Here is a 26,889-nt window from a genome sequence, read left to right on the forward strand (position 1 = left end):
AAAAAGGAAGACCTACATGGTATCACACATCTGGTCATGATTGTATCTTGTGTACACAACGTCCCTGTTTCAAATGTGGTGCATACATGACTTCTTGAATTTAACTGTCAATACTTTTTCCTTCATCATTGTATTTTGTGCTTTTGACATATACAGAATAAGCACTGTTGTTTTTTTTGGTTTGTTTGTTTTTTTAATTTACTTGGTATATACAGTGTGCCATATTGATTTGGTGCCCTGTGTTTTCTACTCCGTATGGTATTATATGTGTCAAAATTAGAAAGAAAATACATTTGAAAACAGATATACTTCAAACAAGGCAATCGAACTGTGGTATTTATGAATGTTCCCATGCAGAGTCGCTTGCTGCCGTTTTAAGAGTAACTGGAAGCCTCTATATTTCACACCTCCATTACAGAGTATTTTGTTTGTGAAGCACCGTTTAGAAGCATAAACAAGCCTCTCCTGGAGCTGCTGTACTGTAAGGCCTCTGAACAGGATGAATTAATGTTAGAACAAAGGGTAATATCAAATATCACTCAATGTCTTTGTACAAGTGCAACCCAAGAGGATTACTTCACCTTCAAAAGAAGGGGGAAATTATGACTTTTTACATTTAGGAACATAAAGGGAAGGCAAATAATGCAGAATGCTGGAGGCAGCCCTTTTGAGAAAAGGCAGGATTTTCCTATATAAACCTTAACTGTGCACTTCTTTCCAGTGTAATGTACATAAAGCTTCTGTAGCTGAAGTATTCATATCTCTAAAGAAATACTGCTTTGCATTGAAGTATTTCCCCACATCTCTGTCACCCAGCATACAGCCAAAGTCACAGAGGCCAACATTACCCATCAATCAGCGTGACTCATCACGTTGCCAGCTCTCTGTGCCCGGGCCTTCCTGGCAATTTCATGCTGCTAATGAACCGCTGTAGGCTTGTCTTCATGTATTGATCCTGCTTCTGTGTTTTGAGCCTGTGTTTACCTTGGAATATGTCCACATTGGCACCATCTTCAATGAAAATGTATCGTTTCACACGTGACTTCAAAAACCGCTTCTGGCCTGGACCTTTTTTGGGGGTACGAACTCGCCAGATTTACTTCAGATCCCGGTTTGGCTTGCAACTTCAAGAAGTGGCAAACACCCTCGCATCAAGCCACTGCTGGAGCTACACAGATTAGATTTTTTTACTAAAATAGCTGCTGTCCTTTGACAGTGCCATTATCGTGAGCCTGATGCCGAGATATTATGTGCAGTGTGTCTGTTCAAACATCACAATCAGAAAAGATATTTCTTAATGAAACTGCAGCAGGAGAGTCGCTCTCAGGCTTTACAGACTTGTTTGAATTTTAAGATGGAGCTTATTGTTCGGAATCACCCAGCTACCTGGCTATGGAGCATCTTGTATTAAGAAACTGTTGAGACTCCTAATACTTACAAACACAGATTGAGTTTAATCATAGGTTTTTCCTTAATACTGGTGATTTCTCTGCTTTCTTTAATCAAAGACAGTGGTATTTTAAGATTTTCATCTTTGGGAGGATTTGCTCTTTCCACATGTAAGCCTTACTAATAATATGAAGCTGTCTAATAAAGGGAGTTTCCATTTATTCAAGCTCATCTGGCAAACCAATCAACTGTGCGGTCTGGGCTGTTATTTGATTAAGTGTGTACAAGACATGGAAAAAAGAAGCAAACTCAATGTAAAAAAAAAAAAAAAAGTTCAAGTCACTGAGATCCCATTGAAGTCTCACTAATGTAATAACCTATTTTTATGAAAGAAAAGTAATAACATTCACAGTGTGCAGCTGCCACCATAACTTTGATTTAAACCATTGCAGCTACGACTCACTTCTCCTGTAGGTGGTGCATGCCAGCACTATTTTAGGAGAATCCTGTTCACAGAGGGTAAATAGGTGTGTTGGTTTGTGCGTGTTGTTTTAAGATGTGTTTCACATGTGTTTGCTGTGTTATCATGTTCGAAATATCACACTAAATGCCTTATCTCTCTCCTACAGGGTGCCCAGTAGACCCTGGGAAGCGAGGGAGGGCAGCAGACATGCTCCCGTCTCATTCCCACATCATCACACCTCGCGAAATTACCAGTGGCTTCAGAGGAGGAAGCCTCTCTTCCAGGAACATCCTCCATCTCAATGGCAAGCACTCTAATCGGCACCCTGCTGATTCCCCCCATCCCTGTTTATGCCACAACGCGTTCATTCACATTACTTTAGTTAGCTTGTGCACTTCATGTATTTCTCCACTCAAGTTTCAGCGCACATCCAAACACATGTGTGCGTGTGTGCATCCAACAGCACAGAGTGATTAGTGGCTTTCATTTGGGTGGTGACCGAGCTCCTGCCTCAGTCACCTCGACCAGATCCATTTCACATTCTGTCTGTTGGCCGCACCACTGAACCACTCAATTTTCAACCTAATTGAGCTTGCACAAGATTCTCTGGTGGCGAGCCACAGCTCTGTTTGTGTTCTCACACACACACACACACACACACACACACACACACACACACACACACACACACACACACACACACACACACACACACACACACACACACACACACACACACACACACACACACACACACAGACGAGAGAAACCAATTTTTTCCTCAATTAGACAAGCCATCACCAGTCAACTGGTTTGCCATTCCTAAAATTGCCCTTAAATGTGGACTTTGACTGAAACACACACACACACACACACACACACACACACACACACACACACACACACACACACACACACACACACACACACACACACACACACACACACACACACACACACACACACACACACACACACACACACACACACACACATCAGGCATGAGATAAAAGCAGGCTGATTAGAGAAGTATATCCAACGGCTTCATGATTTTTCCAGATATTTGTTTTCAGTACACTAATTCACTCTCACATGGTGGAGCAAACATGCACTATAATGTATATGCCATGTTTACACATTGTTTCATGGGACTGTTCACCCTGCATGTATTCCACAAACTGTTCCAATCATTTATTCACAGCTCATGTTCCTGTGCAAACACAGTCTGTTCACTGTTTGCTCTGCTTCTTACCTGTCTACCCTTCCGTCAGCCAGCACCACGACTTACATCCCTCTTTCACACTGAGCACTTCACTTTCTCCACTCTCCCTTTCTGTGCCATTTAAACATACAATGAACCCTAATTGCTTTCCCTGGAGTCCAGTCTCAGCATGCCATGCCAAACAGAGCAGCCTTACTTTGTGTGTGTGTGTGTGTGTGTGTGTGTGTGTGTGTGTGTGTGTGTGTGTGTGTGTGTGTGTGTGTGTGTGTGTGTGTGTGTGTGTGTGTGTGTGTGTGTGTGTGTGTGTGTGTGTGTGTGAGAGCAAATATCAATGAGTTACAGATATAAATAAATAAATGAAATTTTTAAAATATTCAAAAAATAACAATGAAAATAAATGAGGGAAAAGCAAGTTGGAGCAGGTGGGTTTTGGGGAGTGATTTGAAGTTTAGTAATGAGGCTGTGTTCCTGACGGGTTGAGAGAGTGAGTTTCAGAGGGCAGGGGCAGCGGCAACGAACGCTCGCACCGGGTTTGATGAGGTTTGTGTCGGCAGAGCAGAGACGACGGGTGGGATGGTGTTGTTGCAGGAGGTCGGTGAGGTAGGGACGGGCAAGGTTATGGAGGGACTTGTGGGTGAGGAGGAGGAGGAGGAGGAGGAGGAGGAGGAGGAGCTTGTATTGGATGTGATATTGCACAGGGAGCCAATGGACGTGTTGGAGGATGGGAGTGACGTGTTCTCCAGACCGAGTGTGACTGAGGAGGCAAGCAGCGGAGTTCTGGATGTATTGTACTTTTTGAAAATTAGTGGTGGGGAGTCCATAAAGAAGGCTATTGAAATAATCGAGTCTGGCGGTGATGAAGGTGTGGATGAGTATTCCGGCTGTGGTCTGGGAGAGGGAGGGACGGAGTCGATTTTCTGCAGCTGGAAGAAGGATGTTTTAGTAATATGGTTGATGTGAGATTGAAATGAGAGGGAGGAGTCCATTACAATGCCGAGTGTATGGTCCATATCATTAGTCTGTGTATGTGCAAAATTGCAACACTTTACATGTAATCAGACTTTTCCAACCACTATTGACGTGAAGCCGATATCCAATCATGAGTCACAATTTCATGCAGAGTAAGTGCCAATCAATGTTACTTTTCATTGTTCTGGCTTCAAATAGCAAATTACAATCGAACTGAGACAAAAGTAACATTTTAAAAGCAATTGTATGACTCTTATATGAAAATTATTGAGATAGGTGTTGTATAAAACCTTTAACTTAACTAATTTCAGCCTATACTGTAATCACTGTCAAGGAAGAATTCAAGGCGTTTTGCTTTTTGAGCTTTCACCTTTATAATATGGGCATATAAGTTGTGATTTGTGCTGTTTAATGTAAGTATTAAAGTAGTGAGAGAATACGACTCTGCAAACAGGGCAAACAAATAATGTAGGATACCAGATGAGCCAACACATACAGTATGCGACCTCAGCAAATCCACCACAAATACAGAAACATTTGAAGTTGTATAGAATTGGGTAATGACACAGAAATATGTTGAACATGCCAAGAATTAGTCAAATAGTGTCTGGTGTATTGTAGATATCCTAGGTAATGTTCCTGACAGACATTTTTACATGTGCGTCACGTCTTTTTTTCTCTCTTATTCCATCCTTTGTTTCCCCTCTACTGTCCTCGATAAACTATTCAGTTACTTTTCTTCTCCACAGTGGGCTGCTCTTTTCCGTTTGGAGCCACTTTTAGTCAGTCTGAGTCAGTTTTGCAGCACGCCTGCCGTCACACGGCGGCAAACTGAGAGGGGGAGGAGTGAAGCTGTTTTTAGATGACAAAATATGTTTGAGACAGCTTTGAGTTTTAAGTTTGTTCATGTCTGAGTGTTGTTCAAAGTGCAGGATTAGTCCAAATCTCTTGTCAGCACTCTTTAAAGAACATGGCTAATTTGCATGATCCATTTCAAATAAGAATGGATTATTTGGTGGCAAGTCAAATATTTTATTGAGGCATTTTGGTGCATGGAGAGTAGAAATGATGGTGGAGGTGATAGATATTATGTGAGGGGTAGAGAGGGAGTTTTTCCAGCTGTGGGGCTTTGGGCCCAGTTGAAGTGGTGCCAGTGGTTTAACTGGGCAGTTGTCTGTGAACAAGCTGTTGTTTCTTGTTCTCCAACAATACTTTAATTCGTCAGCGCTTCTCTCCCTGGGACATTTGGAGGGATTTTTAAAACATATGGTCAAAATGGCAAAGAGATTACAATCCACTCTGTTCAGTGAATATATTCATGATTGCAGCCTGTTTCTACTTCACAGCGAGGAACACTGCACAAGCAGACAGACTGGAGAAGGATGGGGATCGGGCGCCATTGTTCGGACTCGGAATTAGAGCTGACGCCGTCGCACCCGAAGAGCGCAACCTAAACGAGGCCGAAGGGGTTCGCCGGAAGCTCAGCCGGATGGCCGTCGTGCATCAGCGGGAGGGCAATACTGACCCTAAAGCAGGGAAGGTGACGGAGAGGTCAAACATTATACTTAAGCCATCGGCGAGCCACAAATAGCTGCTCGCGTGTGGAACTGAGGCAGAGATCCCTGTCCCCGTCAGTCGTCCTCGTCTCAGACTGACAACAGACGCGGAGCTGTAGCTTTTGTTCTCACTCTGAAGGCTGTCTCGAGGTGTGGCGTTTCTCTGTAATCACATTTCATGTGTCAACGCGCCTCTCGTCCCTCTGTGTGTTTTTTTGTGACTCTACATGAAGGTATTAATTGTTCTTCCACCCAAAGGCACATCTTGTACTTTCACCCATGGGTGCACATGCTAAATGTGATTCTCGCTGTGGCGTATATCTTCCTTGCAAATTTTACACCTTGCATTCCCTAACACGACCTGTGTTTTAGTTGTTTCACACCTCTGGAGCAGCCAGCGTTATGAGGAATATAGCTTAGGCCGGGAAGAAGATCTTTAGAGTTGCTTTGCAATTCAATTTGGATTCGACTTTTCTGGGCTGATAGCCATGACTTAATTTCAACCGGCTTTACACAGAGTAATTCCAGGGTGCCAGACCAGTGAAAATGCTCAGCATTATATTTTGCTCACACACTTACCTTTACAGTATTGATTTTTAAGATGAGTTGTTTAATTTACTGTTAAAATATGTGTTCCGCGGCACCATGTGGTTCATCAGACTACGATATTAGAAGGCATTAGAAGGCCATACATGGGGGTGATATGTTGGATGTGGTCCTTGAATGATACTTAAAGTCCATCTCAGACATGGAATGCACCCATCTTTGTCAGACTGCTTGTTGAGCTGCAGGATTTTATTGCATCTGTAATGATCACTCTACTGAAGGAAACTGTGCAAGTCTGTATTGAAACAACATGCTTCCATCCATAATGTGTCATCAAAATGCGGGCAGCTAAGTGTTTTTGTATAACATGCCTTAAAATATTCACTGAAATGTCGTGGAGGAAATTTCAGTCCACTGCAATCTGGAAGTCACATTTTTCAAAATTACAGGGCGCTCTTCAGAGTCGTTACTTAAACAGCGTCTGGTGGATTTAAACAGAAGGAAAAGTGACCTGACATTTTTACATCACAATCAAAATACTTTAATAATTCAATTTAAATAACCTTGATTACGTTTGGATGCTGTGTACAACTGATTCAATTTGATTAGTTGCCTTGCTGGAACTTTTCTCACCGTCTGTGTTTTTTGGTTTTTGATTTTAGAATAGGATCAAAGAAGCACAGCAGGCCAAAGAGCTTCATCAATGCGAACCCTGTGATGAGCGCAGCAAGGCAGAGGGCATCGCCAACATGCTGAGCCAGGCCATCACCATCCAGCACCTGCTCTACGCCAGCCTAGGCTCTGCTGAATACTTGGAGTTTGTCCTCAAAAATCCCTTCAATGTTCCTCAGACAGTCACCATCCACAGTGACGACCCCGAGCTCAGGTAAGACTCGGCGAGGTCGTCTCAGGCTGTCGCCCACCCCGCCAGCTGTTTATTTAACATAATTGCACTCGCCACTGACAGAGACGAGATCTGATAAAAACCAGCACGTGCTTGTTAATGCTGTGTTCTCATCTTTAATACCGGAAGGATTTTACAGCTTTAAAGGTGATTCTAACATATCAACTGTGAGCATGTGTTCCTGCACTGTGTGTTTGCTGCTATCAGACCATAACAAGTTGCGCTCCGCCGTGACGCCGCGTTCACGCGTTCACGCATTCCCGGTTTGTTTCCGAGCCCGAGAGAGCTCGAAACCTATTTTCATCCCTGTTCAGGAGATAATGTTGCGTCCTCACACTTGACCCGCCCCGATGCGAGACACATCCGATCCAGCACTTGGCTCTTTGAAGTGACAGTTAGCCTGCCTGTCGTTCCCTCAAACCTCTCACCACAGGTTTTGTCATCGAGTGTTGCCTATAATAGCTTGTGAAGACAAAAGACCAAGCAGCCAAAAGCATTAATGAAACATTTTTCAGGGTATCATTAATCATTAACGCAGAGAGAGGAAAAAGAGGCCCTCCGCACCTCTGTCAGGCGTCTTTATGTCTGACTTGTGGATGCTCTGGGTAACAAGCATTACTAATATTAGATTATCACATCAAATGAACTTGCCCTTGTTGTTTTTTACATGTTATATTGGACTTTAGATTCAGTATATCAAATGTAAGTAATGAAACTCACTATAAGTATTGAGAAAAAAAAAATCACAATTACAAACAAATAACGAATACTCTCAATTACATTATCTTGCTTGAGGAGTTCAGTGCCATATGGAAGAATCCTGATCTGGTGGTGTTGTTAACACATGAGAACGCACGCACGCACGCACGCACGCACGCACGCACGCACGCACGCACGCACGCACACACACACACACACACACACACACACACACACACACACACACACACACACACACACACACACACACACACACACACACACACACACACACACACACACAAACTTTGCAGTGACACCTCACCCAGAAGTTTGCAGTTCTTTGCAAAAATAGACACAACACATCTACTGGTGGTCAGATTGACTGACATCACTGTAACAGTACTCCATGACTGACATAATCTGTCACTGCAGTTTCAAAATGAAGCATATCTCGGATGTGTGTCAGACATGAGAACATTCAGTCTCGGTTCAAACAAAAGATTTTCAGCGTTTTTCAAATTAAAGACTAGAGGCTGCATTGAGACTGAGGGCTCAGATGAGAAACTCGATGGAAGCTGTAATTATGTTATGTCAGATTGTTACTTAACAGGACCGGAGGTGAAGGCCAGCCATTTTCCACTGTGCTCCCTCTTTCATGCTTGTAGGGAAAGGATAAATAGATGAATCAGAAACACACACACACACACACACACACACACACACACACACACACACACACACACACACACACACACACACACACACACACACACACACACACACACACACACACACACACAATGTCACTATGCATTATGGGCACAAAACTTAAATTCATGACCTGTCTGTCAGTGTAGAAAAAAGGTCACTCCTGCATGAAATGCATGCACATACACATGTATACACTCAGACCCACGGCTGTGTTTTCATTATTTCAAAACAGCATAATGTGGTTGGTTGTCTGATAAGAGGACGAACAAATTACAACATGGGAAAAGCGCAAAGTAAAGTTGATCTGTTTTTAAGTCCTTGGACTTACCATAACAGACTGACTAGTGAGAAATTGCACCTGATTTGTGGTTTTATGGTGTAATTTGTTCTCATTTGCTCCTTGAAATTGATTGACGGATTCATTTTTTTAGTTGATGTAGAGAAGCTCTTGTTCCGGCGACGTAAAAATTATAATTTTTTATACATTTCATGCATGGTATTCCTCTGCTCACATAGAAATTTTATATTTATATTATAATTTCTTCAAACTGGAAGCGTAGAGCAAATCCATTGTTTGCCAAGGTAGCCTGAACAGCATGAAGTGGGTATCCTCTCACAAGGAGGAGATGAGGTGATTTGGGATGCGAAATACCTTCAGTTCAGTGAGCCAGATTGTTTTTAAGGTGCATCTCCAATCCAGATCATTTTTGCATGAGATATTTTAACTTGTTTCAGTAACAAATGCATATTTAATTAAACTAATGGCAGTGTTGCAGTAAAACAAGAGGGTGTGACCAACCATGCACTTTACCATCATCCAGAAACACAAGCCATTTTATTGTTTACACCTGGTTTTCCTCCTGTGACTTGTCAAATAGGACACAACGGCTGTCAGACCATCAGGCATGGCCATTGAATCTCACCAGACTGATTGAATGTGCTTCTATTTCACAAGTTAAACATGGTTCTTCAGGAACACACGATTTAATCGTAGACCACAAGTATTTCTGTGCCGAGTGTCACCTGCTTGGCTCGCTTGCAGTTGCAGATGCAAATGAATAAAATCTTCAAAAATATTAGAATTTCAACCTGATGAAGACATTTCAGGTAATTACGATGAACTTATTACAGGAGAAATAACCTGCCTCAGCTTTATAAGGATGAATTGATAATGGCAGTGTTGTGAGTGTGCATTTTATTCATGCTGTGGGAGTCTGATTCACAGCTTGCTCACTGTTTTGATGTGATGTGTGTGTGTGTAGGTGTGTGTTAATATGTGTGTTTGCATGGGCTGTTTTTAGGTTTGGATTTTTTTTTTAATTTTTTTACTTCTTTTCTGCTACTGCTTTGACATCTGTTTGGATAGGTGAGAGCACTTTTCAGTCTTGGAATGTTGTATGTTTGTATGCACGTGTGACATATTTTCATGTTATTCATGAGGCGTGTGTATTTTTGTCTCTTCAAGATGTCTTTTTTTTTTTTCCAAGGGCTTCAATCAAAGCCTCTCCTCTGAAGACATTTCACATGCTTGCATCAACACAAATAAATAGTGCAAATTGCGACGCGTTCAGGAGCGGTATCAACCACCAAGTATTATATTTGAACACGATCACTGTAGGTTCCTGAACAAAGAAGTTCTCACCCCCCCAGTTGTCCTTGAGGTGTATGGAGGCGCGCTGCTGGTGAGATGCAAAATGCCCTCTTTTATCCACACACAGCAGCCATTATAGCAGATTTTTCCTGGATGACCTGTTCTGAGTATCCATGCATCGTTTGTTTCCTTCACTTAGCATCACTGTTAATCCCCCCCTCCTCTCCGAATCTTTTGTTATGGATTCCACTCATGCCGGAGCTTCGGATTAACATATATCACGTTGATCAACGAAAGCTGCAGTGCGCTGTGGATGAATCATTATGGCATTAGCCTGGCCACCGGGCCTACCAGGTCTAATTGAGAGTCATCAATCGCTGCATCTGTCCTCTCGCTGGCTTAGCGGCCTGTTGGCTTATTTATTTCTTGATGAGGCGGTGTGACACTTCACGCCAAACTGTCTGCCACCTCTTCCCAGAGTCTGAAATGTGTAAATGAACAAGGAAGAAGCATCTGCATTAGATTTGCCTCTTCTGCGGCACGGTGGCTTGAAAGAGTCAAATTCAGGCTCCACAAAGTATAAGTATAGCACTGCCAAGAGCACTTATATATTTAATGTCGCACTGGCACTTTATCATAGATTAGCAGTGCTGCCACTTTATGGGATGTAGGTTGTAATATATATGACTTCTGTGTTCACAGAAAAGACGAAGGAAGAAATAATTCACTTGGTTCTTTCTGTTTCATTCGTGTAATATTAATATTTCCTCTTTAACGATTCACCAGACTCGTTCCATGAAAGACTAGGATTTTACAGGATTTACTTCCAATGTTTCTCTCCACTGTCATGATTGTCTGATAAATCCATTTGTTCATCTTGCTGCATACGTTCTCTTTCACAGCTTTTTCGCTCTGCTATCACAATAAAACAATGTTTCCCACAAAAGCTGTGCAGACATTTGGCTTTTTACAATGAGAAATAGTTGCTCGAAAGTAGGTTACTGCGTACAGATTGATTCTGGTGTATTACAACACTTCTTGGTTGCACTTTGTTTTGTATAAGTATGCAAGTGCACGGAGACACAAAACCCTCAAAAATAAAGTTGGAGTGGAAATCGGTTACGCGAAAAGAAAAAAATAATCTGAATGTTTCCTTACAATGCAGATAAACCTCTAAAAACAAGCATTTAGACAAAAACGGATTGGATTGGATGCATTTAAGAATGGAGAAAACACTGTTCACACAGACTCTAAATTATAATAACTGTCATTCTGAGAGCAGTCAACCATTGACAAGGCTGCCTCTGGCCAAATAGAAGCCCTAAGCTAAGTTAATTTATGAGGCACCATTGGCAAACAGCCTTTAACAGATTTTATCAGTCTTTTGTCATCTCATTAATTGAGGATGATGGGAACAATATGAACAAACCTCCACATGCTTATTTTGTTAACATTACACCCACTTCTGAGTGAGGCATGAGTTGTTGTTTTTTTTCTTTCTATAGTCTGCACCTGAATCCAAACACTGTTTTTGTTTTTGCTCATCTGCAATTGCCGACCTAGACTTTCAATAGTTTATAACCGCGGGATTTGTGGTAGATGACCGGCATCCTTTCTCATCTCACTATTTTCATGCGCCACCCTTTGGGGAGTCATGACATAAAAGATGGTCTGCAGGGAGCAGAAATGTTCATTTGTTCAGAAAATGATCCTCCCAGCACAATGTGAGATCCTGCGCAGCAGGTGTTCTGTGTCGTGGTACACACCAGTGGTATATGTGAACTGTGGTAGCTCATTGGAAGAGTGGATATGAGGGAGCAGAGATAGGTGATACCCCAGGTGAGAAATAGTGGCAATATGAAAACACAAGTAAAGAAAAGAGCTTTTGCTTACTCAATTTTATTAGTGACTGCATGTAATCGACTATTGTCCCAAACTATTAATTATCACAATGTCCTCATGTTTGCATACTAATCGAAGTACTGTATCTACAAAACACGTGTTTTTTTTTGTGATTTCACAAGATACATTCTACATTTCTAATTGTTTTAAAGAAGTAGTCATTGGACAAGAGACTGAAAATTGGAATAAGGAATTATCTCCAAGGAAAACACTTTTGTTAGTGTTAAGGAAAAACTAAGCCTGAAACTATCTTTGTATATCCTCATTTGCCAGAGGCATCTCAAAGTAAATCGAATCAGGTCACCATGCCTTAGTTATGTGTCTTGGAAGACCTGATTTAATTTGCTTTGAGATAAGCCTGAAATGTTTTTGTTTTTTTTATTTAATTAAAACCTATTATTGTTTATGTTCTAATCAAGATGTTATGTGTTTGTGTCTGGGCTTCGTTGCCACAATTATCCAAAACAGCAGGATGGATGGATACTTTTTAGATAATGTACTCATGGCATGTAACATAAAAAAAGGAACACTGGCCACAAAGAGACAACAATTAGACATCAATCCAACTGAATTAAATCTTGAACAGAAATACTTCCTGGGAAGAGGATGTGTTTGGTAAAAATAATAATTATCCCACATTAGATCATATGGCATGAGACCATATTCAGTGTCACATTGCTCCATTTGTCTTTGTTGTTTTTTCACCTGTTCTGAGTGTACAAAATATAAAGCCAGCCTCCTGACTTCTGCTATGCTGCAGTACATGAACCGTACCTCAGTTAGTTTACAGGGTCACTCAGTTGTTATGTCCTTGCCAACAGTTTCACCCATATTTGACAAGGAGCTTTCTTGAGGACACAAACACAGCCTTGGGTCAGCTCTTTGTTCTACAGATACAAACAAGAAGAAAGTCTGACCCTCAACCAGACACCCTGAATCAGACTTTGAAGGCAGAAGTACTTAGTGGAAAGCTCGGCGAGTTAAACCTTTGAAGTCTGCGCGAGTTTCAGGCCCACAGGCTCATCTTGACATGGAGGACACATTTTAGACCTGTTGCAGTCCATTTTGCATGGTTACCTTTTACACTTTTTACACTTGCCCCAGTGAGCCCAGCGTGAGCCCCGATTGGTGGCGAACAGAGAGACAGGAGCTTGTCAGACCCTCTCCTCCATGCTACTCTCATTATTTCTCTCTCATTATAGGTCTTCCTCTCGACTGATTCCGTTTTTTCTCACGCAGTCCTTTTAATCATCATGTCTATCTTGTTCCCTCTTTCTTTTTACCCTATTTGTCTCAATCTGTTTGTCCTCTTTGTCTCCTACCTTGTTCTATTTCCTTACTTTTAAATATGAATCAAGCTGCAGTTTTTCATGGAGACTCAGGTGAAGCAGAGACACACAAACACTCTTTGTTGTCTTGATAAGCCACAGGCGAAATGTTTTATTCTGAGTGCACAGGTGGGACTCTCCAAATAAATTTCACAGAATTGGCTGTTGCATCTTTCCCTAATGTTAGCGAGGTGGGGCCCTGAAAAATTCATAAACTCTCACTCTCCTATTGAGAGAAATCCCCCTCTCCATGCCTATGGCTGGGAACCTTTGATGTTTAAAGTAGCACTCCCCTCTATGCATTTGTGCGTGAAATTTTAGTATTCAAAGGAAGAAGGAACGAGACCTCCTTCTGTTGAAGTGTGTTATCTGCTCCTGTTCTTTTCTCACAGGAAATCCATTTGTTGGGGAGCGGAGGAGGGACTTTCACTGACCTCTATGCGCCTTTTTCATACCTGCTGTCAGTAATTAAAAGCAGAGCATTGTGTGAGAGCAGTGTGACTGCCCGCCCATGGAATTTAGTTCACTCCTGCTGTTGGGAATAAGTCATCTTTACCATGCTGGGAGTAGATTGTAAGAATGAGAGATCCAGATAGAATGTGTTCCTTTGAGTGTGAAAACATCAGGGGAATATTTTGTATCTAGAGTATTTTATTTCCTTCTACTTCTTGGACACATATCGGAGGCAAAAATTGTTCACTACGTCTCGTGAAGCCTAGTACTGTAACAATTTTTCGCTCATTTATGTGTCCCCAAGGAATGACTGTATCAATTATGTGGCCACCATTTGGTTTTATTACAAGCACCAGATGAGAACATTAGTATCAACTTGGCATCAGGATGTGTCCTCACATCCACATCTGCTTACACACATTTGTCATCCTCATTAACATGCATCCTTTACATTGCATCTCATGTACGTGGATGCACATCACAGAGGAAGCTTGTTGGCCTCAAGAAAAATGGGTTTGGAGTGTTTCTTTAGGATGCTGAACCAGAGGCCCATTGGTATCATTAATATTATCATTATGAAAACAGAGGAAGCAACATCCTGTTTCCAAGCGATAACTAATGCTTTATGATTATTCTCAGCTAAGTCTTCTCTTGTACTCTTCTGCAAATATGGACATGTTTATGGAAATGTTGAGAGGCGCTTCTTCACCCATTTAAAGCCCTGATGTTAATTCTGGTGGCTGGAAAAGTCATGATGCAGCAATCGAGAAAATTGTATGATGAAGTGTAAAGACCATACACACGGTATGAAAGATGAATAGGGAGCCGAGTGGGAAGTGTTTGGATGGATGTAATAGCATACATACTGATAGCACATTTCCATAATGCTTGAAGTTACTTAGCCATACTTTTTCTTGTCTGCAACTGAATCATACAAAGTATTTTTCTGTACCAAAGCTTACATAGCTACTATTTAGGCAGAACATTTTTTCATTATTTTGATTGGGCAATGAAATCATAGGAGAAAAATTATATTAAATGTATGGAAATTGAAATATTTAGTTCATGATGTTCTAAGAGACTTAGCGAACTGAGATTATCATCATCATGCTTCCTCTTGAACGAATTTCACATAGTTAAAATTTTTTGGAAAGCAATGATTTTTACCCCTTTACACATGTAATTGCTCTATTTTTGTATATTCTCTCAAATGTACATAATTTATACATTACAGTAAGAAAATTATCATAATGATTGTCAAAATACAGTGATTTTGAATAATGGCATTATGGAATTAGCCAATTAAGCATTTTTTTCATTTAATTGTTTTAATTTTTTCTGATTTCAGATTGTAGGATTTGTGGTTATTAATTTAATGAATATGAGAGCGAAGCATGACTGAAATTGGATTTTTAAAATTAACAGCCGAATGTGGCTGAACCAACGATTTAGTGTTGTTGCTTCTTCTAGCACTGGCATTACCATCCCCTAAAACTTATTTTAAGACAATAGTTGTCCACACTTGGACACAGCAGATTCTCTCTGTATTTGTAGTAGTTTCAGCACGGATCAGCACAGTGATGCATTAGTTTTTCTGCTGATGCTGAGCGAAGAAGAGTCATATCACCTAACGTGTCACCACCATACCGCAATCTTGATCAATCAAACATCCAGAAAATATTCAACTTTTCAAATCTACTTAATTAAAGTAAAGTGAATTTTGAATAAGCAATAGTTGAGTAGAAGCCCCACATTTGGGTCACAACCAATCAGTTGAAAATCACTGCTGTAAATGATATAGAAATAAATCTATAGATATTGCTGTGTATAACCACAATATATTTCCACAAGGTTTTCTGAGTAGAGGTCAAAAGAGAGTATCTTTGAACCATAAAACCAAATATACATTGGACACGTTTTGTTCCTGCTGTTTTTTCTTTCTCCAACATCACCCTCTATATTCAGCAGAAACATCAGCGTGTTCCCTTTTACCACCATCTTGTCACAACAAGTAATAAACATGGCAGTCTACGGCAGCCTTTAGACTTTTATTTCTGATTGTGTAACAAGTTCAACTCTGATTCTACACAAGCTCTTTTAAAAGCATGTCGGAGCCGGGGTTTCATCTCATTCGTGTCCTTAAACCTTTTCATCTAGTGTCATCACCACCACTGAGGAGTGGCGTTACTTCAAAGCACTCACCAAAACTCCTACCCCAGTCGAGGAAAACATGTTCCACTCAGAAGACAGCGCTCCGGGTCCCAGGGTTTACCTCCGGCCCAACGAGAGTGTCCACATTCCCCTGAAATACCAAAGCTTCCTTTGTGACCACACCATGTCACTCCAGGTAAGGAGTCGACCGCGGGAACGTTTAGGAACTGAAATTCATCAATCCCTGTTTCAGGAGTGACGCTGACAGCTTGCTGCAGCCTCTTAGAGAAAATGGTGTTGTATTTCATCAGTCAGATGGCTGCTTGAAACCGTGAAATTGTTAGATTTGTTTTACAGTAACAGTCACTGCATCTTTACATCACCACAGATCAAAGTGGCTCCATTATTGTTTGAATTACTTGCTTCTTCACACTCTTACTTTTACTTTAATAAAATTGTTGTTGTTTTTTTTGTTTTGTTTTTTATTTCACTGGCTTTAAATATTGTGAAAATGTTTTTTTATTTTTTTATTTTATTTCACTGGCTTTAAATATTGTGAAAATGTTTTTTTTTTGGTTATAAAAACAACATGGGAGAAAAGAAAGATAAATTCACCGTTTATATAAATGTCACTTGACCTCAAGGATTAGCAACCATAGTGCCTCTATTCTCAAGTACACACATGCAAAGAAAATACAAGCTCTGTATTTATTTATTTGATGCCGAAAGTGCAATTTGTTCCTGTTGGTTGTGTTCTTATCTTTTATAGATTACTGGAGGTTTAATGCCCTTTAGTTACATTCTGCCCGTTGTTATCATTTATAGTCAGTTTTCATTGCAACCATTTGCTATTTTTCTGTAGATGTTCAATATTGATAAGCGGTTTGTTTCTTATCAAACCCTCACAGGGACCGAGCTTCCTACCCACAGGCAGAGGTTCTCAGGTGGCCAAGAAGAATCTGTCCAATATTATTCCTGCCAAATCTATCAAGGTACAAAGTAGACTACTTATGCCTCCTATTCCACCATCTTTATCTCCACCTGAAGCGTTGTCCATCTCAGTCCTCCACGTGTTTGTTTCCAGGCAGGAATTATTGTAAGTTATAAGTCGACGATGCAATCAGGATTCACACACTGTGTTTCTGCCAGCATCTGAGTTATTTTTAAATGTTATTGGCGTCTTTAAGTGTATGAATTGATTGAATCTGAAGATAAAGACACTCGTTGTGGAGAGGGAAGCTTCCGATTGGGAGTTTGTTCACGTTAACCTCCTGCCACACTCGCACATCTACCAACATGGTGTACGCACGCTCTGCCAGACTACTCTCCAAGGAGTGGCAGTGCACCGCCTCATCCCTTCTCTCCTCCTCTCCTCTCCCACACTGTAGTCACAGCTCAGGCACAAAGAACACTTTGAAGTGTCAACTATTAAAAAAAACAAAAAAAAAACGAGCCAGATGAGATTGTCAAGTAAAATTATACGCTGGAAATCACTTTTATCTTACTGAACATTGTTTATCTTCTTAAACTGGCAAATGTCAGGCTGCAGAGTTAAACTCGCTCAGATTGGAGGACAGCTTGACATGTCTGGCTAATCTCCTGTAAATGAAGCGTGCGTCTACAGTATTACTCCAGAGTCATTGTACTTTTTTAAGCACACATTCAGCTGTTTGGAACATGGAGAATGTTCATGTGGGGAGACAATGTGATGGGTTTGTTGGGATATGATGAGATAAGACCATGTGATGTAAGGTTTCAATGCAACCGTTGTACGCCACAGCTGTCACTATAATTACCTTTTATTTCTTGTGAATCCATTCAAATTGAAATTTCGGCTGTCTTTTTATAGACTGAAGCTTAAAGCTCTACTTACATTACTGGCACGCAGCGTTATTCTAAAACAAGATCGCCGTCGCTGCTTGCTAACCTGTAGCACCTCACCATAATCCCGTTGCTCCTGTAGAGTAGAGTAGCCCGAAGCTCTCCCATTGCAACGGGAGATGAAATATTTGCCAGCTTGCCAAGTGTGTGTGTGTGTGTATCTGTGTGTTTGTTTGTGTGTGTGTGTGTGCCTGCATGTCTGTGGGCTTGCTTACGACGTGTGTATTGTGTGCCAGTGTCAGCACTGCTGCTCTGAGCAAAAATCCTGTCAAGAGGTCAAAGGGGTCAGGTCTGGATCAAATCTATGTCCCGCTGAAACTGACAAGCCCCAACAGCAGAGCTGTCAGGGTTCCAGCTTTTGGCATCGCTGTCAGTCAGCACACATCATCGGAGCCAGATATGGGCCGCTCCGGCAGGTCAGCATGGCACAAATCTGACACATCAACAGTCCGGACAGCTGCCGCATGCTCAATGACCAAATTCAACAAGACTCTGCAACATGCAAAGAGGCATGAAGCTTTCAGAAAGGAGTCGTTTCACAACATCACATACAGTCAATTTAGTTATAAGAAACTTGTGCACAAAGAGAAAACCCATGAAACTACTGCAGGGGACAACATGAAGCCTAACAGAGACACATCTATTATTGTTTCATATATTCCATTTTCAGTTTTAAATTGATACAATTTCTCATCATTCCATGCTCAACAAGCCAATTTCCAATTTCTATATTTCGCAAAAAAAATAAAGAAACATATGCTTTGACATAGGACTTAATCTCGACATAAAGCCAATTTTATTGAGACATTGAGTGGGAAAAAACAGTGAAATGTCCAAAAAACTTCCCCTAAAGCTGTTGCACTATGCATGTTTTTACAAACTTACCCAGACAACAAGACTTCCAGATGAATACAATTTTGAATCGCTAACTTTCATAGCAACATCACTGTTGTCTTAGCTTGGGTCTCAGTTGTGTCCACTACTCTGAAGAAAGTTTTTCTTTTATGTTTTGGTGATGAGATTCTTACATTCTACACTCGTATATTGTTTTTTTTCTTTTCGAGCGAATTTTCAGAAATTAAAACAAATGTATATTTTTTACTCTTATCTATTTTAATTTATATCCCTTTGAGCCACGGGAATTCAAAGCAACGTCAGTGTATGCATGCTCGCTATCAAATGTAAATATATATATAGAATCAGTATATGTATGAACATATTCCTGTTGATTTGCACACAGATCCTCTGGGCTTTTTTATAGCAGAAATCTTCAAAGCACATTCAGTAGGTCCCTAGGGATTTTGAGCAGTCAGACTGAAACCAACTTTTTATGTTCTAGTTTACCGTGTGCTCCATCATTGTCATCCTCTCTGAGGATTTCTTAAATAAAGCTTCTCACTGCCTGCCTTCTACAAACCTTTATATTTTGTTTCAGGCCGGATTAGCTCCAGAATAAAGACATTTCCCATTTAGTATTTCCTTAAGAAATCAAGGAATTAGACTGTAGGCTTTTTGTTATTATGTATTAACAGAGGAAGGGATATATTTGAGGGTCCCACACACTGGGAGACAGCGGGAGCTTTGTAGAAATTACTTGTCATTGTTGCTGCTTAATTTAACTTTAGTGGAAAACTTATGAAAACATGTAACTTATACGGGTGGCTGTCAGTAAAGATAAGGAGCCCAACAGAGTCATGTGATTTTAGATTAAGAATAAAAGGAAACATTGCAGCCAAACCGCATATGGAACAGAACACAATAATGTTGAGATTACTCGTTTTAAATATGAATTACAGTCATACTCGTCCCACTGCACCGAACCCTTCATGAATACCAAACTATCCTGTGATAAAGTTTCATTCTTCCTGAAGATTAGAAATAAGCTGTGGCTATTTTAGTATTTTGACATTTCCTCAGAGGAAGTAATGGTGTTTCACTGCATATTTAACATCAGGCAGGACAGCGGCCTGCTGATAACGCTGCTGACTTCTCACCTTTTCCTCCACAGGTTACTTTCAAAGGGAAAGATGGCAAACCCATGGCCATCTGCCAAGTGAATGTGGAGCCAACACCCCACGTCGTTGACCAGACCTTCCGACTTTACCACCCCGAGCTCTGTTTCCTTAAAAAGGCCATACGCCTGCAACCATGGCACGACCCCGCAGGTGTGCCCATGCTATCCCTCATCAGCCATTTCACACCGTCCCACAAGTCCCTCTCTGTGTCCTTGACTGTGTTCTTGGGAATTCTGTGAAAGACGTCTTCCACTTTTATTGTTTTGCATATCATTGCAGTTTCACTATTAGTTTTGTGCCTAAATGAGCTACTCCGACTCTAAATACGTATATTTATGTGCAAAAAAACAATAAGCTGTTTGCACGGATGGAAATGAATAATGTTCATTTTATTACGTTTTTACCAAAGTATCAACAAAAGCAATCTCCCAATGTAAGGAAATAAAGAAAATGTAATAACATCGGCAACATGTAGAGCAGGAAATGAAAAAAGAAAAGTTAAATAGCACATCTCTTACATGCATGAATAAAATATATCATAGACTCTTTCTGTTCACTTGTTCAGCAGCTTGAATATCCCATCTTCCTCAAATATGTGCTGTTAGCTTAGGAATGATTTAAAAAAAAAGATTTTCTCTTGTGAATATTTAACTAGAAGGGAGCACAGATGCCAGGACTCGCATTTCCGTGCGCTGCAGTGACCCGAACATCATCTGCCAGACGAGAATGCAGGTGAGTGAGTGTGACATTATTTGCTTTCATGTATGAGACTGCTCTAATATGAGCGGGGGATGAATTACTGGACTGATGGCTGTTCATGGGCAGAAAGAACTTAATTCAAACTGTCCTGTCATGAAACTATTTTGATGTCCAATATTGTGCAAAGTCTTACTCTCACATCATGGCATGCACTTTTAAAGTGCTAATGGTGATGGTAGTGGGTTGAGTCTTTCATCTGTTTTTGTTTTCTTTCTCACCTTTCCACTTTAACATCCATCCTGCCTTTTATTCTCCCTCTGCCCAGGTGCCAGGAGAGCCTCAAGATGTGTACTTGAAAGTGCCGGGGAGTCCCAGTCCACACATAAAAATGTTCTTTGTGATGGTTTTCACGTATGTATTATTTACTGACCAGGCATGGTGTACACAGTGCACACAAACACAGCTTAGCCCGGGGAGCCCTTCTATTTCAGACTAATTAAATTGTTCACGCAGGCTTGACTTAATTTACTAATTAGACTGAGGTTTTGGTGGTCGGACTGCCTGCAGTTACAGAATCCATCCTCCAAATCTCCATCGTGACTATGCGCTGGCCCCTTCGTATTTAGAAGCCGTTGTTTGCATCTTCTGAAATGTCAGGGATTTATCCCTCCAGTCTGATGTCAGAGGGGATGATGGAGTTTTGACTGGCTGCGTATTCGCATGGAGCAATTCTCAGCAGAAACGCTTTGCGTGTGTGAGTAATGTGCTAACTATATTTTCATGCTCACAAAACTGTTTTAAAACAAAAGTACGGCTGATGTCCGTCAGTCAGGAGACGGTGATGTGGATTGTGACGAACATAGACTAATTTTTTGATAGTCCTACATGTATGTTTGTTTGAGAAGGTAGAGCAAGGCTGATTGCTCTCAGAATAAAGGAATACTTCACTTTGTGGCAGATCCCGGTGATTTTTAGTGCTTCTGGCGTTGTAAACAGTTACATGAAATAGGACCCAATAAGCCAATGATGGTCAGAAGTCAGATACTCAATGTTCTGCTAAAATGATAAACACATCGGTTAAGTTTAATAGCAAATATTTTTCACTTGTTTTGGCGCTCATTCATCTTGTGTATTATTCCTTTGTCACCTGGTTCTTTGTACATGATTTGATGGAAACAAAAGTTATAACCAGATTTTGAGAAATGGCCACTAAAATTTGACTTTTTTGCATAATTAATTTACCAATACATCAGGATACCAGCATTAGATGACAATGTGATAAATTTATGGATATACATATAATATTATGGTGCCAAATGTCATTTGAAAATGTCAACATTTTCTGTTGTCGTGTCCTCATAAACCCGTATCACTCCAGTTCGGTTCCAAACCTCCCGGTGTGCTCGTTGCGTGCTGTTGTCTCCGAGCAGAGCTGAGTAGGTGACTGCATCGCCTCCCACTCAGAGTCAGCTCGGGCCACTGAGACTGAATTCTCTTCATCTCAGCACTATGAGGATGACGATGATGGTTCTGCTTATTAAAACGCTGGCGCAGCTGTAGATCAGCGCTCTGCTCATCTCCCACCTCATGCAGCACCAAGCAAGGTCTTCCGTGGGTGGGCTGCCTTAATTGTTCTTGATGATGCTTCCTGTCTGCAGTGATGAGTGGATGGCGGCACCCTCCCAGATCTGGCAGATTTACGTGCACTTCCTGGAGCGGGTGGACGTCAGCTGTGTGACCGGCCAGCGGAGCTGCCAATCAGTCATTCTGAGGGGGAGGCAGGCGGTTCGCAAAGTCAAATGTTTCTCCTCGCACCCAAAGGAAATCGAGGTACTTTGCATGTTGATTTTATCCATCGACTTTATTTATCGTCAGGCTCTCTCCAGCCTGGCAGAAGCCCCACGTCAAGATGTGATTCACAACAAAAATCAGCTCTCGGAAGCATGGAGTGCCGAGGCCTGTACAAGTCTACATGGTTTCTGTTCAATTTCAAATCTCAACTGTATCACAGAAGCAATACTTTTAGTTAGAGGGAGGTTTTTTGTTTTGATGCTGAATTGAGGGTTCAATGCAGTGTCTTAGTGTGTCTGATACCGAAGTGAAAGACACAGACACTCTGCTAGCTCTGAGCTTTGTTATTGGCATTCAAAATGTATTTATTTATTTTTTGGGGTTGATATGTCCACACAGAAATGATCATTTATGTAAATTTTTACTTCTGTGGTTTGCAGTGAGTTGTCCTGTAATTAGAAATATGACCATCTTCTGTACTGCTTTAATCAATGCAGCTCACTGTGGGTGGAGACATCAGTCCATCACAGGGCAAATGGAGAGAGACACATTCAAACTCAAATTTACTGCTATGGGGAAGTCAAGTCAGCAATTTTGTGCAATAAGTCTCACATATCAATGCAAATCTTTGTCCTGATGACTAGACTTTCAAAGCTTTTTTCCCCCAACATACATTAAGCAATATGGTCAAATTGATTTTAAAGTTGGTCAAAAGCAGCAGCAAGAGTGTTTCACTTAGGTAAAGCAAATCACATATATTTGTCATTGTATTATATGTTGTAGTAATCAATAATGTAGTAATATTGACTTTTTCAGTATGTGGCAGTAAACCCCATAATGTAATAATTTCCAACAGTAATGACATATTTGCTCCATTATAAAAACATTATTTTACCAATAATATATGAGATGACTACATTTCAGACTGTAATAACTGAGGCCTATATTGTAATAACACATAAATATGGTTGCGTTTCTTGAAAATAAAAGCTTTTTGGGAAGGTTTTGTGCAGTTTGCTTATCAAAAATAGATTTAGTAGATGATATAATTGTGATATTCATTCAAACTCTACAACACTTTCGATCATGGTTGTAGCGATAATGAAATTATTACTTTATTGATGATTACAAAGGTTTAAATGCAGCAGTTCTTGACATTTCATCGTACAGTGAGTGCCTCACAAGTGAGTCTATCAATGGACAATTGTGGGATCAACAATATTTCTGATCAGTAACTACAGATTGCTTTGTTACATGCAAGTGTAATGAGTCGGCAATAATGCTCTGCTTTTCCACATCGCTGCCTCCAACATCTTGTTAGTATATTCATTAGCATACCTACGAAGCATGGTTTTTGTCTAATATGTTAAAGCAACATGCCAATGCTGTACTGTAGGTCTTTAATATTCAAGTAATACTTGAATATAATAGTTGGAACAGCTGATTTCAATAACAGTTTAGCAACCTCCTTTCAAAATAAAGCACAAACGGGATGCGAAAAGAGCATTCAAAGCAGCTATTAAAAAAATCTATTGAATCTTACACACCTAATGACAATTTGAGAGCTGTGAGGTTATTTTGTTCTTCTTTTTTGGACAGGTTTCCTGCCATGCTAGCAATTTGCAAACTGCATATCCAAAGCAATTTTATGTAAATTGTTCTGTGAGCAGCAGGAAACAAAGAAACAGTCTCTTTGTAATAACCCCAGGTTAAGATTCAAGTCATTATCAGGAATGTACAAATTTAGATTGACAGCATAATGGCTCTTTTCTTGTCATTTCAGTTCATTTTACTGGGTTCCCTCATTACGTTCTGCAGTCATGTCGGATCACACCGGGGCTCAGTTTGACATGATCTGAGGAATTAACGTTGGCTGTATGCTCTCTGAACATTTAAAGATGTGTTCGAGGAGTGTCAGATTGGCCTCTATTTTTACTTCTATTTTTAATGGAACCTTTCTTATTCATAAGTGAGTACAAGAGCAGAAAGAGGTTGACACTGCTTCTCACTCAGGAAAGGGCATTTCATATTACTCACCAATGTAAAAAAAAAAACAAAAAAAAGCAAACAAACAAACAAAACAAAAAAATAAGAAAGTGATGGATTGTCACGACCACCTCAGATGCATACAGTATAACCAAAACATGTTTTCCCCGTAGAAATGGGGTGCTGGCTGAAGAAAGCGACAGATGTATTTTTAAAAGATTTCACTGTATGCATCGATGGGCCCGCTTTGATCTGACTCTCAGCAGGTTAGCTCACTGTGGAACGCACTGGAGTCTTATAAAACAGGATAAAGCTCAGCATCAGAGAATAGCTTTGCTTTTCTCAACAGATTGAAAAGGAGCTGCACAGTAAATCCCATTCTCACGTCCTTATGTCTGTCACTTTTCTGCCTCTACTTCCTCTCATTTCATCGTCTGTCCCTTCCCTTTCTCGTTGTTTATTTCAACAGAACTTCATTCACACTTTCTCTCAACCATCCTCATGTAATCTCTTACACCTCTCTTTACTTTTCTCTGACTTCCTCAAAAACAGTTTCCCCCATTATTTAGTCTTTTTTTTAATGTATTCTACAATCTTTTATGTCACTAACTGCCATTTCTATTAATCGGGTGTCACGCCTAACTCGGTCTTTTAACTTACCAGCTTGAACAAACATTGCAAAACCAACTTTGTTGTTCAGGTGGACCCGGCAGGTGTGTTTATTTTGCCTCCTGCAGCGGTGCAGGAGCTGCAGCTGAAGGTGCAGCCATGGCAGGCCGGCAGCCGCTTCTTCTATGTGAACGCTGTGGACATGGAGCAGCGACGACTGGTCACCGCCTGGCTGCTCTGTCTCAATGTGCACCGTCCCATCCTGTCCAAGGTAGGAAAAACACACAATCTGTGTACTTTTCTGATGTGAGCGTCTATACTGTGGCCCTCATGTACCAAGTTTTGGGTTTTGTTAGCATCAACATCTGTCGAGCACTGAATTAAAGACCTCATGAGATGAAAAATTCATCATCTCTTTTTTTTGTTTTTGTTCTTTGATTAAATCTGTGGGCCTGTTTTTCACGTATCTCTTGATTTAAACCAAATTTACAAAAGGGAACATTTTGACATTTCACATCAAATGATCAACTATTCTCATTCTGTAAAGATAGAGTCCAGTCTCTAAAGGTGGAAAAAAGTACTTTCAGTCATCAGGCTCATCATGTTTGTTAGAATGAATCCTTTTACACCAGAGATACTTAATGATGAGACATCATGAACCATTTGCCTGTGTGTGTGTGTGTGTGTGTGTGTGTGTGTGTGTGTGTGTGTGTGTGTGTGTGTGTGTGTGTGTGTGTGTGTGTGTGTGTGTGTGTGTGTGTGTGTGTGTGTGTGGTGTGTGCGTGCGTGCGTGCGTGCGTGCGTGCGTGCGTGCGTGCGTGCGTGCATTCACATACTTTTATCTTTTGACGGAAGTTTTATTACAAACTAAAATGTTTCAATGGCATTTGTCAATTGTAAAAAGAAACTATCTCATGGTGTTACACTTCTATGATTGAAGGCACTCACTGATTGTATTCAGCTGATTATTGAAGATTATTACACTTTAACACGAATGATCATAATCTTATACTAATAATTATGCTATTATGCAGCTATGGCATTTGGGCCTAAATGGTTGAATAGAGTGCCTTTGTTGAAGACGCTGAAGTAACGTCTGGCCATCTTTGTCTTATCAGGACGATAGAACAAAACCGTTCATTAATAAACGCAGGAACTACTGGAACGGTATGATGCAGTCATGACCACAAGATAACTCCGGAGATACAACATCGTCCACAGAATATTTTCACACGTGAGCTGATGGGACGTCTTTTCTGGCTGGCAATAAGACGTCATTCCCCAAATTGACCAATAGTATAAAGCCCTGCTGTTGTTGTGGGTTCGGCCAAAACCTGGAAGAAAAATTGTTTTAAAATCGAAATTTGGACACTCGGGGAATGTATCATTTTCTCTGTACGACACTTGTCCAGGCTCCAGCTGCTTTGCTTGATATATACATTACTACAGGTAATATTGGTGTGTATTCTGTTTTGGTTGGATTTACCAGCTTCATTATTCATAATAACACAGATAAGAATAGAATTTGTAACAATGTAACAATCTTCTCAACAAAACCCATAATAACATGGCTGCAATGTGTAAAAATCCCTTTAAATATCATATAAAACTTCATTTTGAAGTTATTGTGTTTTGTTATAAGTCAACAAAATGTTATAAATGTAAAAAGAACAAGTTAAAAGATCTAGGATCCACCGAAATGACAAACTTTAAAGCTGACAGCAGATTCACAAATCCAAATTTGTCATATAAATAATTACTCAAGCGAAGTACAGATAACTGAAAATCTACTGAAGAATGGTAATGTGTGAATCAAACTCATGAGGGAACTCAATCGAGTTCATTTTACTACGGAAAATGTCAATCAAGTTTGAAACGAGCCCCTGTTTTCTGAAGTGTCGTCAACATAGACATGTCAGTACACACAAATCCAATAGCAGACGTGTTTTGCTTTTTATAAATGAAGTATCAAGAGTAAACAAAGTGATGCCATGTCTGCTCCAAAACTATTAAAAAAAAAA

The 26,889-nt window shown here is 40.5% G+C and overlaps 1 protein-coding gene across 1 annotated transcript in view; it reads left to right on the plus strand.

Moving 5' to 3' along the window:
• Positions 1–26,889, plus strand: part of nphp4 (nephronophthisis 4) — a gene marked incomplete at its 5' end in the record, with an annotated part of 183,363 nt that overhangs the window by 150,921 nt on the left and 5,553 nt on the right. The window contains 10 exons of the mRNA XM_080496857.1: positions 2,019–2,156; positions 5,390–5,594; positions 6,813–7,031; positions 15,894–16,083; positions 16,796–16,879; positions 19,777–19,933; positions 20,439–20,515; positions 20,808–20,893; positions 22,141–22,312; positions 24,960–25,139. Coding sequence (XP_080352983.1) covers positions 2,019–2,156; positions 5,390–5,594; positions 6,813–7,031; positions 15,894–16,083; positions 16,796–16,879; positions 19,777–19,933; positions 20,439–20,515; positions 20,808–20,893; positions 22,141–22,312; positions 24,960–25,139 — 1,508 coding nt within the window. The remainder of the gene's footprint in view (positions 1–2,018; positions 2,157–5,389; positions 5,595–6,812; positions 7,032–15,893; positions 16,084–16,795; positions 16,880–19,776; positions 19,934–20,438; positions 20,516–20,807; positions 20,894–22,140; positions 22,313–24,959; positions 25,140–26,889) is intronic.

Source organism: Blennius ocellaris (genome assembly GCF_963422515.1).
Source record: "Blennius ocellaris genome assembly, chromosome: 5".
In the NCBI taxonomy this organism is placed as follows: Eukaryota; Metazoa; Chordata; class Actinopteri; order Blenniiformes; family Blenniidae; genus Blennius; species Blennius ocellaris.